This window comes from Lepidochelys kempii, chromosome 2, assembly GCF_965140265.1.
Source record: "Lepidochelys kempii isolate rLepKem1 chromosome 2, rLepKem1.hap2, whole genome shotgun sequence".
NCBI lineage: Eukaryota > Metazoa > Chordata > Testudines > Cheloniidae > Lepidochelys > Lepidochelys kempii.
In genome coordinates, this window is record NC_133257.1 from 148,709,347 (window position 1) to 148,726,066 (window position 16,720).

Sequence of the window (16,720 nt, forward strand, 5' to 3'; positions counted from 1 at the left end):
AGCTGGTTTCACGAGCGCCGCACGCGCCCCGCAGCGCAGAGGAGCGGACGAGCCCTAAGGGGAAGGGAAGCTGAGGTTAGCAGTGAGCTGGGCGGGAGGCGTGCCATGCAGGAGTGGAGGTGGAAGCAGGCTCAGGGGCTGGGCTGGAGGAAGCATGCTGTTTCTGCGGGGAGTGGAAGAGGGATAGCTCAGTGGTTTGAGCATTGGCCTGCTAAACCCAGGGTTGTGACTTCAATCCTTGAGGGGGCCATTTAGGGATGGGGGCAAAAATTGGGGATTGGTCCTGCTTTGAGCAGGGGGTTGGACTAGATGACCTCCTGAGGTCCCTTCCAACCCTGATATTCTATGATTCTATGACTGCTGCCACACGACATTTGTCAGTTAGGATTGGGCAGCGACCTCTTACGTTCCCTGTGGAGGGAGAATGCGTTTAAACAAGGAGGTTCTAAAAGAGATTCGTTTAGCTCTTTTTATTTACTTATAGAGCACAGTGCTTAATTAGAGAAGGTAGGGAGGCTGGTGTGTGGGTAGAATGGGGAGACAGTCATCCAAGTTGGAGGGGAGGGATAGGATACAGAAGGACCTAGACAAATTGGAGGATTGGGCCAAAAGAAATCTGATGAGGTTCAATAAGGATACGTGCAGGGTCCTGCACTTTGGACGGAAGAACCCAATGCACAGCTACAGACTAGGGACTGAATGGCTAGGCAGCAGTTCTGTGGAAAAGGACCTAGGGGTGACAGTGGACGAGAAGCTGGATATGAGTCAGCAGTGTGCCCTTGTTGCCAAGAAGGCCAATGGCATTTTGGGATGTAGGGGCATAGCGAGCAGATCGAGGGACGTGATCGTTCCCCTCTATTCGACATTGGTGAGGCCTCATCTGGAGTACTGTGTCCAGTTTTGAGCCCCACACTTCAAGAAGGATGTGGATAAATTGGAGAGAGTCCAGCGAAGGGCAACAAAAATGATTAGGGGTCTGGAACACATGAGTTATGAGGAGAGGCTGAGGGAGCTGGGATTGTTTAGCCTGCAGAAGAGAAGAATGAGGGGGGATTTGATAGCTGCTTTCAACTACCTGAAAGGGGGTTCCAAAGAGGATGGCTCTAAACTGTTCTCAATGGTAGCAGATGACAGAACGAGGAGTAATGGTCTCAAGTTGCAGTGGGGGAGGTTTAGATTGGATATTAGGAAAAACTTTTTCACTAAGAGGGTGGTGAAACACTGGAATGCGTTACCTAGGGGGTGGTGGAATCTCCTTCTTTAGAGGTTTTTAAGGTCAGGCTTGACAAAGCCCTGGCTGGGATGATTTAACTGGGAATTGGTCCTGCTTCGAGCAGGGGGTTGGACTAGATGACCTTCTGGGGTCCCTTCCAACCCTGATATTCTATGATATTCTATAAGTTCTTTATCTGGGGTTCTCCATGCCATGTGCACACTGCAAAGTTTGGTTGACCCAAAGGTAGGTCGACCCAAAGTTAGGTCAGTGCAGTCACCAACTTCTGTGTATCGATTGGGTATGTGCATATTGGGAGCTTGTGATGGTTCTGTGTGTACTCACCATGAGTGATTGCATCAGCGTAAACATGGTGTGCCACGGGCAAGTATGCCCCATGTTGCTGGCCAGCTCAGTGCCTTGTGGTGTGTTTTCACAGCGCTTTGTGATATATGGGTGATTTGTCAAGGGACTTCTAAGAGCTGGAGATCAAGTTCCCACAATGCCACTTTCTCCATCTCATAGTTTTCATGCCATTTTTTTAAAACTTCCACAGTCCTGAGCACCACTTTTTAGTCCCCAACATTGCTCTGGCAGAAGCATGTATCCTGCACAGCTCAGTGCAATTCTCATGAGTGTTGCTAATACAGGATGCACGATTCTTCTGTATTTTCAGAACTTGAACAACCTAGGGTTACCATATGTCCAGGTTTTCCCGGGGCCAGACATTTTCTCTTTTTTGACAGGTTTCAGAGGAACAGCCGTGTTAGTCTGTATTCGCAAAAAGAAAAGGAGTACTTGTGGCACCTTAGAGACTAACCAATTTATTTGAGCATGAGCTTTCGTGAGCTACAGCTCACTTCATCAGATGTTTACCGTGGAAACTGCAGCAGACTTTATATACACACAGAAATCATGAAACAATACCTCCTCCCACCCCACTGTCCTGCTGGTAATAGCTTATCTAAAGTGATCAACAGGTGGGCCATTTCCAGCACAAATCCAGGTTTTCTCTCCTTTTCTCTTTTTTGACTCTCTGCCCTCTCCCTAGTTGCATTTTTCAATTAAGAGGCAATGTGTGGGATTTTTGCAGCTCAGAAAGCAGAGGGGTCAACTTTCTAATTTCTCTGGGGTGCTCAATCTCTGCTCTGCCCCAGGCCCCACCCCCACCCTGCCCTCACCCCGCCTCTTCCTGTCCCCACTCCTCCCCCCAGTGCCTTCTGCACACTGCTGAACAGTTGATCACCAGCAGGCAAGAGGCGCTGGGGGGAGGGGAAGGAGCTCATCACCAGGGCTGCCAGGGGGTGCTTAGCACCCACTGTTTTTTTTCTGTGGTTGCTCCAGCCCCGGAGCACCCACAGAGTCAGTGCCTGTGTCAGAAGGAGTCCTCTCTATGCCCTGATTGGTCCCTTCCTGCATCCGCAGCTGATTGGTCTATTCCCCTGCAACCACAGCTTCCAGATCCCACCCACCCAGGCCCCAGCTCTCAGACCTGTGGTGCAAGGCCAACATGGATGTGCTGACTGGCAGCTTGTGCTGGGTCCTGGCCTTGCACCAGCCATTCTGACACTGTGACAGGGAGCAACCTGTCCCCACCAAGAGAGTGAGGCTGCAGGTACCTTCTCTGGCACCTCCTAGGTACTCCCTCCAGTACCGACACACCCCTCCAGTGCGCACACACCCTCCAGCACCCACCAGCTACCTCCTCCCAGTACACACACGCCCTTCCAGCATCTCCAAATACCGACTCCCAGTACACACAACCCCTCCAGCACCCCCTAAATACCTATCCCAGTATACACACACCTCCAGCACCGTCCAACTGTACCCCCATCCAGCTTGCTCCCCTGGCAGTGTCCTCTTTTTGGGAACCTGAACTATGGTAAACCTAATTACAAATGGCGGTGTGATGGGGAAAATGCGGAGACGTTCAAGCACAATAACTGGATGCTGACTGACACAGTGAAAATAAAAATGCCAGGTTGGGGCTGACATACACAGAGCAGCTCCACATGGTGAATTGCCACTTCTAGACCCAAGAAATGAGCACTGATTGGTGGGATCCTATCATAACGCAGTTTTGGGTAAATGAGCAGTGGCTGTAGAACATTCACATGCTAAAGGCCACATTACTGGATGAGTATGTGTGACATTATATACCTTGGGGGAATGTACTGTAACTCCCATATTCCTCATTTTCATATAAACGTGATCTTACATATAAAGAATTCCTTGTAAGGTATCAGGGGAAAGGTTATGATCTGCTGAAAGTCATTTCTCTATCCATATATATGTATCAGTAATGCATATGGAATTGTGTTGTATGGTGGTCAGTAAAACATGTTGTAAATTGGGGAATTAGATAGATATTAGCTCCCCAGAGGCAACAGCAAGGAAAGTAACCAACACCCAGGTGGGGTGTCAAACCACCCATCAACAGCCATTGTCCAGCAAGGGAGCTACAATGCAGTGACTCACCTGCATGAGGCCACACCAGGGGAATTACTCAACCTTGCTTGGAGAGATTCAGCAATGCCCCCCAGACATGCCTGGACTTGTGCTCCCCAAGCACATGGACTGAGGGTATAAAACAGACAGAGTGAATACATACTGAGCCCTTCTCCTGCCCCCACCTTCACTGCAAGCAACTAAGACACTGAGAAGAAGACAAGACTCCAACAGAGGAGATTTAAGGAACAGGTTTAAGAAACAAACCTGTATATTAAGGACTGCAATATCCAGTGGGGTGAGAAAAGCTGCTTAATCTAGATGTTGCCCAGTCTAATAGGGTTGAGAGTTTAGACTGCGTGCTTATATTTTATTTTATTTTGGTAGCCACTCTGATGTTTTGTCTATCACTTAATATCTATCTTTGTAGTTAATAAATTTGTTTGTTCTACCTGAAGCAGTGTGTTTGGTTTGAAGCTGTGTCAGGGACTCCCCTTGGGATAACAAGCCTGGTGCATGTCAATTTCTTTGTTAAATTGACGAACTCGTACAAGCTTGCAGCATCCAATGGGCATAACTGGACACTACAAGACGGAGGTTCCTAGGGTTTTGTCTGGGCCCAGAGATATTGGTTAGTGTCATTTGGTTGCACAATCCAAGGAGCAGCTTACATGCCAGAAGCTGTGCGTGAACAGCCCAGGAGTGGGGGCTCTCACAGCAGAGCAGGGTAAGACTGGCTCCCAGAGTTAAGGACTGGAGTGACCTAGCAGATCACTGGGGAATGTCACAGTGTGCACCAGTGTCACTCCAGACCTTGAGCACAAGGATACCAGAATGAGAGCTGGATTGACAGTGGAGAATTCAGTGGTGATCATGCTCTGGAAGCTTGCAGTGCTGGAGTACTATCAGTCAGTAGGCAATCAGTCTGGGGTTGGACAATCCACAGTGGGATCTGTTGTCATCCATCCACTTAAGCATCCATCTCCTGCTACACAGGACTCTGATTTTTGGTACTGTACAGGAAATAGTGGCAGGTTTCAGAGTGGTAGGCGTGTTAGTCTGTATCAGCAAAAACAACGAGGAGTCCTTGTGGCATCTTAGAGACTAACATATTTATTTGGGCATAAGCTTTCAGGGCTAGAAACCACTTCATCAGATTCATGGAGTGGAAAATACAGTAGCAGGTGTATATATATACACAGTACATTAAAAGATGGGGGTTGCCTTACCAAGTGAGGGGTCAGTGCTAAGAAGACAATTCAATTAAAAGTAGAATACCAAGGGAGGAAAAATCACTTTTGTAGTGGTAATGAGGGTGGCCCATTTCAAACAGTTCACAAGGAGGTGTGAGCAACAGTAGGGGGAAATTAGTTTTTGTAATGACCCATCCACTCCCAGTCTTTATTCAGGCCTCATTTGATGGTGTCCAGTTTACAAATTAATTTCAGTTCTGCAGTTTCTCGTTGGAGTCTGTTTTTGAAGTTTTTTGGTTGAAGAATTGCCACTTTTAAGTCTGTTATTGAGTGACCAGGGAGATGGAAGTGTTCTCCTACTGGTTTTTGAATGTTATAATTCCTGATGTCAGATTTGCGTCCATTTATTCTTTTGCGTAGAGACTGTCTGGTTTGGCCAATATACATGGCAGAGGGGCATTGCTGGCACATGATGGCATATCACATTGGTAGATGAGCAGGTGAACGAGCCTCTGATAGTGTGGCTGATGTGATTAGGTCCTCCGATGGTGTCCCATAAATATTAACAAGTGTAGACCCTGGTTCGTGTTTTATATTTTCTTTTGTATTGTAACCATTTGTTTCCATCACACTCTCTTGTTTCTAGTTAACTCTCCATTCTTTCTTAAATAAGTCTGTGCACTGAACGATGCAGGGGTCCTGTGGAAAAAATTGTATGTGATCATGTAAAGACTGTCTTACTGCATACACAAGGGGCTGAATTAAGATTGCACAGGCAAAGTTCTTAACTTTTGAATACTTCAGTTTGTTACCTTAACATCCTTTTAATGTAGGAAGTTATACTTAACGCTCCCTCTTGCCCCTGCCAACGTTTTTGAGAAAGCAAACAAATTTAATTTTGTGGCAGCATATTGACATGGATCAACAGAACCAGACTTTTTAGATCTGCAGCATAGACCTCTACCACTTGAGCTATCAGAGTAACTAGTAGCAGCAGTAGGTTATCACATCTATGTGAACAAGACATTCTTCGCTAGTGGATTTCAGATATATTTGCCGACAGCATCAGGTTCTGGAGGTATGTTCTAGTAGTTATAGACCCTTTGTCCTTTTGTTTCCTCTGCTCACATCCACTGCTCTCTTTTCTTTTCCTTCATGCTAGGTGAGCACCAGCAGAGAGAGCACTGAGAACACAGGAAAGAATCTCCCTGTTCTCTCTTCTAGTGACCCTCCACCACCCCTCAGGAAGAGAGAAAACGGAAAATCTTGTCCACCTCAGTGGCCCTAGGATGGACCATGTTCAGTCAGCTCTTGGGAATTGTATTTGCACAATCAAATCAGTACATAGGAGCTGTGTGGGGATGGAGCATGCTCAATGCATACAGGTTTTTAACTTGGCAAAACTGGCACAGATTTTGACCGATGACAAAAGGCCCATCCCTCAGACTGGGATGATCCTGTTGTCAAATTTCCTATTCCAAAATATAGACGCAGACTTTAAGTGCAGAAGGGACCTCATGATCCTTTAGTCTGACCACCTGTACATTGCAGGCCAATCTGACCCATCCACTCCTGCAATAAACCCATAACCTCTGGCTGAGTTACTGAAGTCCTCAAACCTTTAAAAACTTCAAGTTACAGACAATTCACCATTTACACTAGTTCAAACCAGCAAGTGACCTGTGTGGCAGAAAAAGGTGAAAACCTCCCAGGGTCTCTGCCAGTCTGACCTGGGGGGAAATGCCTTCCTGACCCCAAATATGGCAATCAGTTAGACCTGAGCATTTGGGCAAGACCCACCAGCCAGACACCTGGGAAAGAATTCTCCATAGTAACTCAGAGCCCTTCCCATCTAGTGTCCCATTTCTAGCCATTGGAGATATTTTCCAATAGCAGTTCTGGATGAGCCATATGCCATTGTAGGCAATTTCACGGTACCACCCCCTCCTTAAACTTATCAAGCTCGCTCTTAAAACAAGTTAGGTTTTTTGCCCCTATTAGTCCCCTTGGAAAGCTGTTCCAGAACTTCACTCCTCTGATGGTTAGAAACCTTTGTCTAAGGTAAAATATAAACTTATTGATGGCCAGTTTATATCCATTTGTTCTTCTGCTAATATTGGCCCTTAACTTAATTTTTTAACTCCTCTCCCTCCCTGGTATTTATCCCTCTGATGTATTAAGAGAGAGCAGTCGTATCTCCTCCCAGCCTTCATTTTGTTAGGTTAAACAAGCCATGCTCCTTAAGTCTCCTCTCATAAGGTAGGTTTTCCGTTCCTCTGATCATCCTAGTAGCCCTTCTCTGCACCTGTTGCAGTTTAAATTCATCTATCTTAAACATGGGAGACCAGATTGGTCCTGCTTTGAACAGGGGGTTGGACTAGATGCCCTCCTGAGGTCTCTTCCAACCCTAGTCTTCTAGGATTTGCACACAGTATTCCAGATGAGGACTTACTAGTGCCTTGTTTAATAGAAATAACACTTCCCTATCTCTGCTGGATATACCTTGACTGAGGCATCCTAGGATTGCATTAGCTTTTTTCATGGCCACATCACGACTGATTGTAGCTTCCAAGTGATTTGTCCCCATCTTATAGAAAAAATTCATGACCTTGCACTTTTCACTATTAAATTTCATCCCATTCCTATTCCTCCTGTTTTCAAGGTCATCCAGATCTTCGTGTGTCATATTCCAATCCTCCTCTGTATTAGCAATACCTCCCAACTTTGTGCCAGCCACAGATTTTACTAGCACACTCCCACGTTGTGTGCCATAGACATTCATTAAAATGTTAAATAAAACTGGTCCAATCTTTGAGGAACTCCACTAGTAGCCTCCCTCCAGCTTCATGCATGGAGTTGGAAGAGGTTTTCAATTAAACATATAAGAACACTCATACTGAGTATCCTGTCTTCCAACACTGGCCAATGCGAGGTGCTTCAGAGGGAATGAATAGAACAGATAGTCATCAAATGATGCCTCCCCTGTCACCCATTCCCAGCTTCTGGCAAACAGAGGCTAGGGACCCTATCCCTGCCTATTCTGGCTAATAGCCACTGATACACCTATCCTCCATAAACTTATCTAGTTTTGTTTTGTTTTTTTTGGAACCCTGTTATAGTCTTGGCCTTCACAACATCCTCTGGCAAAGAGTTCCACACGTTGACTGTGTGTTGAGTGAAGAAATACTTTCTTTTGTTTGTTTTAAATCTGCTGCCTATTAATTTCATTTGGTGACTCCTAATTCTTGTGTTATGAGAAGGAGTAAATAATACTTCCTTATTTACTTTCTCCACACCAGTCAATCATATCCCCCCCAGTCATCTCTTTTCCAAACTGAAAACTCCCAGTCTTATTAATCTCTCCTCTTATGGGGAAGCTGTTCCATACCCCTAAACATTTTTGTTGCCCTTCTTTGTGTACCTTTTCCAATTCCAATAGATCTTTTTTGAGATGGGGTGACCACATCTGCACACAGTATTCAAGATGTGGGCACACAATGGATTTATATAGAGGCAATATATTTTCTGTCTTACCTATCCCTTTTCTGATGATTTCCAACATTGTTAGCTTTTTTGACTGTCACTGCACCTTGATTGGGCGTTTTCAGAGAATTATCCACGACTCCAAGATCTCTTTTTTGAGTAATAACAGGTAATTTAGACCCCATCATTTTATATATAGAAATGGTATTGTTTGCCAATGTGCATTACTTTGCATTTATCATTGAATTTCATCTGCCATTTTATTGCCCCATCATCCTGTTTTGGGAGATCCCTTAGTAACTCTTCGCAGTCTGCTTTGGACTTACAAACAGTTGTAAGAATTCAATGTATTTTCCCCCCTCATCTCTTTTTAAAATAGTTTAACTGTTAACCGCCCTCCCCGAAAAAAAATCAGTTTAAGGCAGACATAGAAAATTTTAGTCGAAATGGTTACATTTTGGCCAAGTTTAAGCCAACTGAAAACAGGGTCTGATAATGAAAAGCGTCAGGCAACCTCAACTTATAGGTTTTGCTACCAGTTCCTTCTATACTACTTCTGTTCTCTCTCAGAATATAAAGCCAAAGGGGGCATTTAAAGAAATTAAAAGGTGAGAAATTCAAAACCAATGAAAATAATTTCAACAAAATGCATAGTTAAGTTTCGGAACTTATTGCAGGGGGATATTAAGACCAAATGCTAGCAAGGTTCAGGCTACTGGGCATTTATATGTATAACATATCCAGCGTTCTAATAGCTATTGCTAACAAAAAACTTTGGAAGGGATAGAAAAGGCTCCATACTTCAGGGCATCTCTAACTATTAGGCTGAGACCTTCATAGTTGAAAAATTATACCACATCTGCTTACTGTACGATTTCTTGCACTTTCTCCAAAGCATCTGTTGGTGGGCTCTGTCACAAATAGGATAGATGAAGGAAAAGGTTACAACCTACAAGGCGAGTGAACAAAGTGATGATTTGGTAATATGCTAGTTCCAGGATTCAATTTTTATTACATTCTTTGGATATGGATTTGTTATGGGCAATTAGCTAAACAAAAGACAAAAGGTGAGAGATGTGGTGAATAAGGAAAGGGAGAGGAAACAGGACAGCTTGAAGAGCAAGTAGAATGATGTGAGGTGAAGAAACTGAGGAAGGGGATGGGAGCAGATAGACCAAACAGCCAATCAGCACAAGGGAATTTCCAGAGTAAAAACTGTAGAAAGCAGTTTGTCCCTGCTGAGGCTGCTTTTTAATTTGCTTCTGCAGCTTGAGTTTGTCTGGCCCCAGGACCTGGTGCATCCCTGGAATTTTCCTTTTTTGGGGGTAGGTGGGTGGGTAGAAAGTAGGTCACCCTTGCAGTTTTAGGTGTGGGAAGGTAGGATAACATCTTAATCTAACATCAGTGCAGCATAAATAAGAAATCAGGAATAACTCCTTGCAGGTCCACCTTGAACATGCTGGCTGATATTTTCAAATGCTTTAAGCAGCTTTTAAAATCCCACTGTCTATTCCTAATTCTGACAATCCTTTATTAATAGATTGTGACATATATAGTTCAATTTCTTGCCACAGTGTAAATGACAGATTACTAAGGGAGATTTAAGATGCGGTGAGCTTGTCTCAAGTTGCACAAGATAGCCTACCTAACTCAAATGTTTTATTTGTGCATATTTTTTAAATGCTTAGGATTTAATTATGGAAGTTCTAAATGTAGCCCTTAAAATCCAACAGAGACCATATGATTTGTCATATACAATCTTTACTAAAATGGTGGTTACTTAGCTCATCTTGTGTGTCAGTGTGACAGAAGAACACGTGTTATCATGAATACAATGTACATCTATAATCCTGCATTTTAAAAATATTTTGCACTTCAATAGTATTCTCTTCTGGAAGGAATTGAAACTGTTTCCAATTATGTTTGAAAAATTCAGGAGGAAAAGATTGACACATTTTAAATCTATTTCAAACCAAGTGAACTATAGCTCAAAACATGCAGTATTCAATGGAACACTGCTTCATCATTTTGAAAGACTATTTTATTGCACTGAAAAAAAGCTTTTAAAAAAGAAATGTCAGTTCTTGTTTCATTTCATGACAGCTTTACACTGCCAGAATGGTGTAAAGGGGCCTCAGTGTAAGTGAAGTTAAGATCTAATGACTTCAGTAGGTCTACTCACAGTGTTTCAAATTAGGCACATGCATTGTCTTTACAGGACGACAGCCTTTATGCTTTCAAACCATTGCAACACTGGGATTTGAAAAAGAAAAACAAACCATTATTATTTTCTATTTATGACAAAATTAGAGCAATCTTTCCTTCACTTGAAGTATTTACATTTTGAGTTAGTGGCATACTGAAGTTAAAAAAAACAGACAAAAACAAAAAACCAAACTTGTTTTGACAGCCCAGCAAAAATATGTAGTAAATTAAAAGAAAGACATAGCTTTGGTCAGCAGTGTTGGTTTTTTCCACATAAAATCTCTAGAAGTTAATCAATTTAACTTTAAAACAAAGTAGTTACTTTAACTAGGCTTAAGCTGCTAATGCTGGTTCTGGGAATCAAATGTTTTGTTTATTAATGTGAGGAAAGCAACATGTATTTTCAGTGTTACTCAATGCAGGTTATTTAACTTTAGTGCTCACTAAATGCAAGTTATTATTTCATAAAACTGCACAATGGGGGTTCTAAATGCATACTGTTCTACCATTTGAATATACTTTATTTTAGCATATTCTAACAATTTGCAAGAAGTGCTGAATTTCAGTGATATATACAATATCCAAACTGATAACATGATAGGAAGTTACAGTGACACTTCACCTTTAAACATTGTTGTTACTGGAAATAAAATTAACTTACGGGCACATTTTGAAGGTTATTTTACTTATGTTTTTTCGATAGATAATATTCTGAGCATCTATTAGTTCAAGCAATCCCCTTCCAATTAGCTGAATGCTGTATGTTTTATTCACCTAATTTAAAATACAAATCAAGAAGACTAGGAAACTTTTGCCTGTGAAAGCATATAAGAATTGGCACAATAGTTCACAATGGTGTCTATCATGCAAAAGTAAGGTTGCAAGACTGCTTAAGAGGTATTTTCCTAGTACATCAAAATGCTTTGTGACAATCATATAAATACCCATTTTAATGGGGAATCAAGGGATCCTAAGCTAGCAATGCAGGAAAGGTTTATGCAACTTTATTTATGTAATAAAAATAGTCACTGAATACTAATTGCTGCACATGCTCACTAGCTTTTTATAATAAAAAGCCATTTAAAAATAAATTAAGATTTGAAGTCATTATGGGCTAAAAGCTTGACAATATTTTAAGAAGTTTAACTGTTTGGGTTACTTTCCCCTTCCTTCCAGGAAGACTATTTTAAGCCAGAGGACTCTTATTTCGAAGTCCCATACAGCTTAGGTCAGCCATAAGATTTTAACCCCCCATCAATCCGAGCCCTTCCATGTCCGGTGTCAATCTAGAATGGTGTTGTGTGATGCAGTTTAAAGTGTATGTTCCAGAAGTTATACCTTTAAATTCTAACAACCCCTGGTTCAGCAGTGATGCTCTATTCTATAACAATCACAGCCTACCTGAATTCTTCACGGCCTAGTAGCCCTTTATCAATAAAGGTACCACATGACCCGTTAATTAAGCTGTCTCAAAACACCTATTAAAACGTTCATCATAACAATAAAGAAAATTTAAACAAATATTAATTTGTCATGTAAGAGAAGTTTAAATATGTTTAACTATTGTTTAAGTGACATCTGGCAGAAACATTGGCAGACTTCTTCATAAAGACACAAAAGGAATCTTGAAACATCAAAGAACCATCAAAAATAGATTTTGGCAACGCAGAAGATGTATTGTCCATGGAGTTCTGTCATAAGCTTTAAAAAATACTCTTATTAAATAATCCAATCTTTTTTCTTCATTAAGATCAAACAATACACATAGCCAGTAGCAGTCCAGAAATAGTCGTCTACTGTTATCTAAACTATTCTTTGTGGAGTTTTCTTTTCGGCTTTTCTTCATAAGATTCTCCATATTCATTCACTCTGCTCTTATCCACAGGATATAGCCTTACAGATAAAATAACACAAATTAGTGACATGAAGCAATGATTCCTGGTAAAAGACAGCAAGCACCACTGTTTAATCTGCCAAAAATTGATTCCTTGTTCATCAATCAGAAGAGGCTGGGCTGTTTTAAATATAACCTTCCTTAACCTGTTTTACTACTACTAAATCAGTTTAAATAAAGCTAAAACTTTAAAAGAACCACCATATAATATTTACTTAAAACATTAAATAGGAGTTTAATTCTAGATTTTAAATTTAACTTTGTTTACATAATACAGGACTTGAAAAACATACCAGACACCTACTAGCTAGAAGACTAAACCCACTAGTTATTCAAAGCTAGACAGAAAAGACCATCATGAAGGGAGAACTTCCACCAACGAGCACTTGGAAGTGCCTTGCTGAGAAGGCCAACAACGGTCACCAGCTGCTTTGTGCGGTCTCTAGACCTGGAGACTTCATGGTCTAGATAATACTTAGTCCTCCCACGAGTGCAGGGAACTGGACTAGCTGACCTTCTAGGTCCCTTCCAGTCCTATGATTCATCTTCAGTCTTCGCCTTGCAAATCTGAAGCTCTACTCACCTTTAGCGGTTGGAAGGAAGGAGCCTTGAGTCTCCTCCCGCCCTGTTGTGAGAGTACTGGAGATCCTCTTCCTCTGTCACTTTCCCTGCATACTACAAAAGGTTGTCAACAGAATGGGACATCTCTGTTGCTAGTCTAAACGTCTTTCCCTCTCTGTCTCCTTCTCAATCCTATTTCCCAGTGAATAACTCCAAAATCTGCTTCTGTTCTTAATTTTCTCATCCAACAACAAGAAACTGACATGAATTCTTGACAGCTACCCTGCTGCCACGGAGTTCTGCATAGCAGCAGCAGCGAAAATTAGGAGTCTTATTAATATCACTCTGCTGTATGGCAAAACTAAGTAGCAGAAGCGTTGGAGCTGTCTGCAGACTTAGGAAAATTATGCTATTCACTTTTGGAATGTTCATTTTAAGTAAGCAAGTTTAGATTTTGTTAGAATTGGTGGTGTAGATTCCTGCCTCAACAAGGCTAGCTTTCTCTTGGCCAAGTTGAGAAATTTTTCAAGCCCACACTAAAAGGTAAGAGAATACATTATGTAAATAAGGGTGAGTAATCAGACTCGTGAGTTACTTATGGTTTAATTCTCAAAGCATGAGTAAGTAACTTCTAAGAGGCCATATATGATTGATAAGAGTATAGCTTGGGACTATCAGATTCCTAAGAGACATACTAAGACATTCTAAGAGAGCAAAGGCGTAAGTCAGCCCTAAACTATTTTTGTCTCTTGTACCTAATTACTGCTCACACAGCTGCATGGATCTGTAGTTGACAAACAGTGAAAATGGATAAAAAAAGGAGTAGGGATGAAGGGAAAACATACCATCTTTGGTAAAGGTAGACAAGGAATACCACATCATCCCTAAAACATGCCAGCCTATGCGATGTTGGCATAGTGATGATAAAAGCGAAGATATCATCAATGAAGGTGTTGAATGCCTATAAATATAAGAAATATTTTCAGTAAAGGTATCAGTGTAGTTCAGTTGGTAGCAAATTAACTCAGGGAGGCCAACCTGCGCGTGAGAAGGACCCAGAATTTACCAATGTACATTGCCAAAGAGCCAGAGTAATACGTCAGCAGCCCCCCATCAGCTCCCCCACCCTGCTCCCAGCGCCTCCCGCCCACCAGCAGCCCTGCAGATCAGTGCCTCCCCTTCCTCCCCACACCTCCTGGTTAGCTGTTTCGTGGTGTGCAGGAGGCTCTTGGAGGAGGGGGGAGGAGCAAGGGCATGGCAGACTCAGGGGAGGGGGCAGGGCCTGTGGCAGTGCCAGCAGTGGAGCAGTGAGCACCCCACAACACATTGGAAAGTTGGTGCCTGTTGCTACAGCCCCGGAGTCAGTGCCTATACAAGCAGTCGCACATTAACTTCTGAAGAGCTGCATGTGGTTCCGGAGCCACAGGTTGGCTACCCCTGCATTAACTCTATGGTTAGGTGGTCAGTTTCAAATATCACACTAGGACTTGGGCTACCACCCAGGTCTGAGAACACACTGCACTATTTAAGAACTAATAGGCAAACCTAAAAAAACAGCCAGAACTTTGAACAGGAGAACTTACAGTCAGGTTAAAGACAAAAAATGGATCTGCCTGCACTAGTACCGACATTTGGCAGTGATGTGCTAACTGAAGGTCTACCTGTATTGGCAATGTTACCAGTAAAACAATGGCAAGCTCAGGAATAGTTTTGATTTTTGAGTATTTTAATTAACAAGGTTCATTATTAGAATGTATGGATAGAGCTTCTTGACAGTATATTGTGATACTGGATCACAGTGGAGTGAGGAAGAGAAAAAAGGAAGCAAGATAATAAAATATTAACACAGATTGTTACAGAATGCACTCCTGTAATCACATCCTACACATTACTGCAAGGGTGCTGGAGCCCTCCCTAAAGTGGAAGGCCCCCACCCCCGCACACTGTAATAATCTTTGTAAAAAATATTCCTTGTAAGGTACCATTTGAAAACTCAACTTGCTGGTCAATAATGTCACGGTGAAACGTATGTAGCAACGTTATATGTAAAGTTATGAACGTAAGCTGAAATCATGACTGAAGTGTGTTTACCAAACACGTCTGGGAAGTGGGTAAACCTGTTTCTCAAAGACAAAGGACTCGCTGACATGCCTAGCCAGGTGTTGGCAAAGTTGATGGGCCATCACCTATCAAATGGACACTCTTTGGCATGGAAGGAGGGAAAGGCAAGAAACAAGTGTGACAAAGTTCCTCCTCTACCTTGGTGGGTCTTGCGCTTATTGGCAGATTTGCTCGCCTTGGAGCTTCACGGCAGCCCTCAGCTTGGCCGTTTTTCTGAATCCACAGTTTAGGTCAACTCCTCCTGTGTCTGACCAGGAGCTGGGAGGCTTGGGGGGAACCCGGGCCCACCCTCTACTCTGGGTTCCAGCCCAGGGACCTGTGGAATGCAGCTGTCTAGAGTGCCTCCTGGAACAGCTGTGCGACAGCTACAACTCCCTGGGCTACTTCCCCCTGGCCTCCTCCCAACACCTTCTTTATCCTCACCGTAGGACCTTCCTCCTGGTGTCTGATAATGCTTGTACTCCTCAGTCCTCCAACAGTATACGTTCTCATTCTCAGCTCCTAGCGCCTCTTGCTCCCAGCTCCTTACACGTGGACCACAAACTGAAGTGAGCTCCTTTTTAAACCCGGGTGCCCTGATTAGCCTGCCTTAATTAATTCTAGCAGCTTGATTGGCTGCAGGTGTTCTAATCAGCCTGTCTGTCTTAATTATTTCCAGAAAGTTCCTGATTGTTCTGGAACCTTCCCTGTTACCTTACCCAGGGAAAAGGGACCTACTTAACCTGGGGCTAATATATCTGCCTTCTATTACTCTCCTGTAGCCATCCGGCCCGACCCTGTCACACAAGGCACATCTGCATTTCGCATACACAGGTGAAAAAAACCAGCATGGAACTTCCTCCATCAGACTCCATGTCTCCATACTCTCAGCTGGAATAAACTTTATCTAGGGGTCATTCTCAGGAAATTGCATTTCACAGTCTGACAATGGGGCAAAAATACTTCATGTTCTCTCTCCCTTTTCTCCTAAGAGGACCAAAACCAAAAAACCACAATGAAACAAAACAAAAAACCTCAACAGCTGTTGGACCTTGGGAGCAGATCCTGGCCTGAGAATTTGATCAACATTGTTACTGGAATATGTGGTAGGGGACTTCACCTTGAATCAAGTCTAGTTTGTTACGTTTAGGAAGCATTTTATCTTTGTTTTTCTTGTAACCATTTCTGACTTTGATGCCTCATTACTTGTACTCACTTAAAACCTCTCTCTTTGCAATTAAATAAATGTCTTTTATTCTATAATCAAAACTAATTCAGTGTTGTGAACTGTGTGTATAACTCCATTTGAGGTGGCAAACTGTTGCATCTTGATCCCTTTAGAGGAGCAACGGACCTAATATATCTAGACTGTCCAAGAGAGGGCTGAACAGTACAGAACACACATTTATTGGGAAAAATCCAGGACTGGGAGTGTGTTGGGGTTACTCTGCATGTAGTAATCAAAGCTGCTGGAAGCCAAAGTGTGACTGGTGTTTGCTGACAAGCTACTGGAGTTAGAGCTGCTGGACCAGGGCTGTGGCTATCCACAGACACTCAGGATGTAACCTGCATGCTGTTTGTGAAAAGCCCAAGTTGGAAGTTACAGTAAAAAGCATAGTGAGG

At 42.7% G+C, this 16,720-nt stretch overlaps 1 protein-coding gene across 7 annotated transcripts in view; it reads right to left on the reverse strand.

Annotated features, from left to right (window-relative positions):
• Window positions 1–4,754: 4,754 nt before the first annotated feature.
• The window catches only part of CLPTM1L (CLPTM1 like), a 116,908-nt gene continuing 104,942 nt past the window's right edge, over window positions 4,755–16,720 (reverse strand). For 4 of the 7 annotated variants that reach the window (XM_073332453.1, XM_073332452.1, XM_073332451.1 and 1 more), the window contains 2 exons: window positions 13,843–13,958; window positions 9,326–12,435 (listed from right to left, as the gene is read on the reverse strand). In XM_073332453.1, coding sequence (XP_073188554.1) covers window positions 12,351–12,435; window positions 13,843–13,958 — 201 coding nt within the window. In that variant the 3' untranslated portion in view covers window positions 9,326–12,350. Of the gene's footprint in view, window positions 5,554–8,313; window positions 9,249–9,325; window positions 12,436–13,842; window positions 13,959–16,720 lie in introns of those variants that run through there. The other 3 variants (XR_012157395.1, XR_012157396.1, XR_012157394.1) reach the window with 3 other exon arrangements.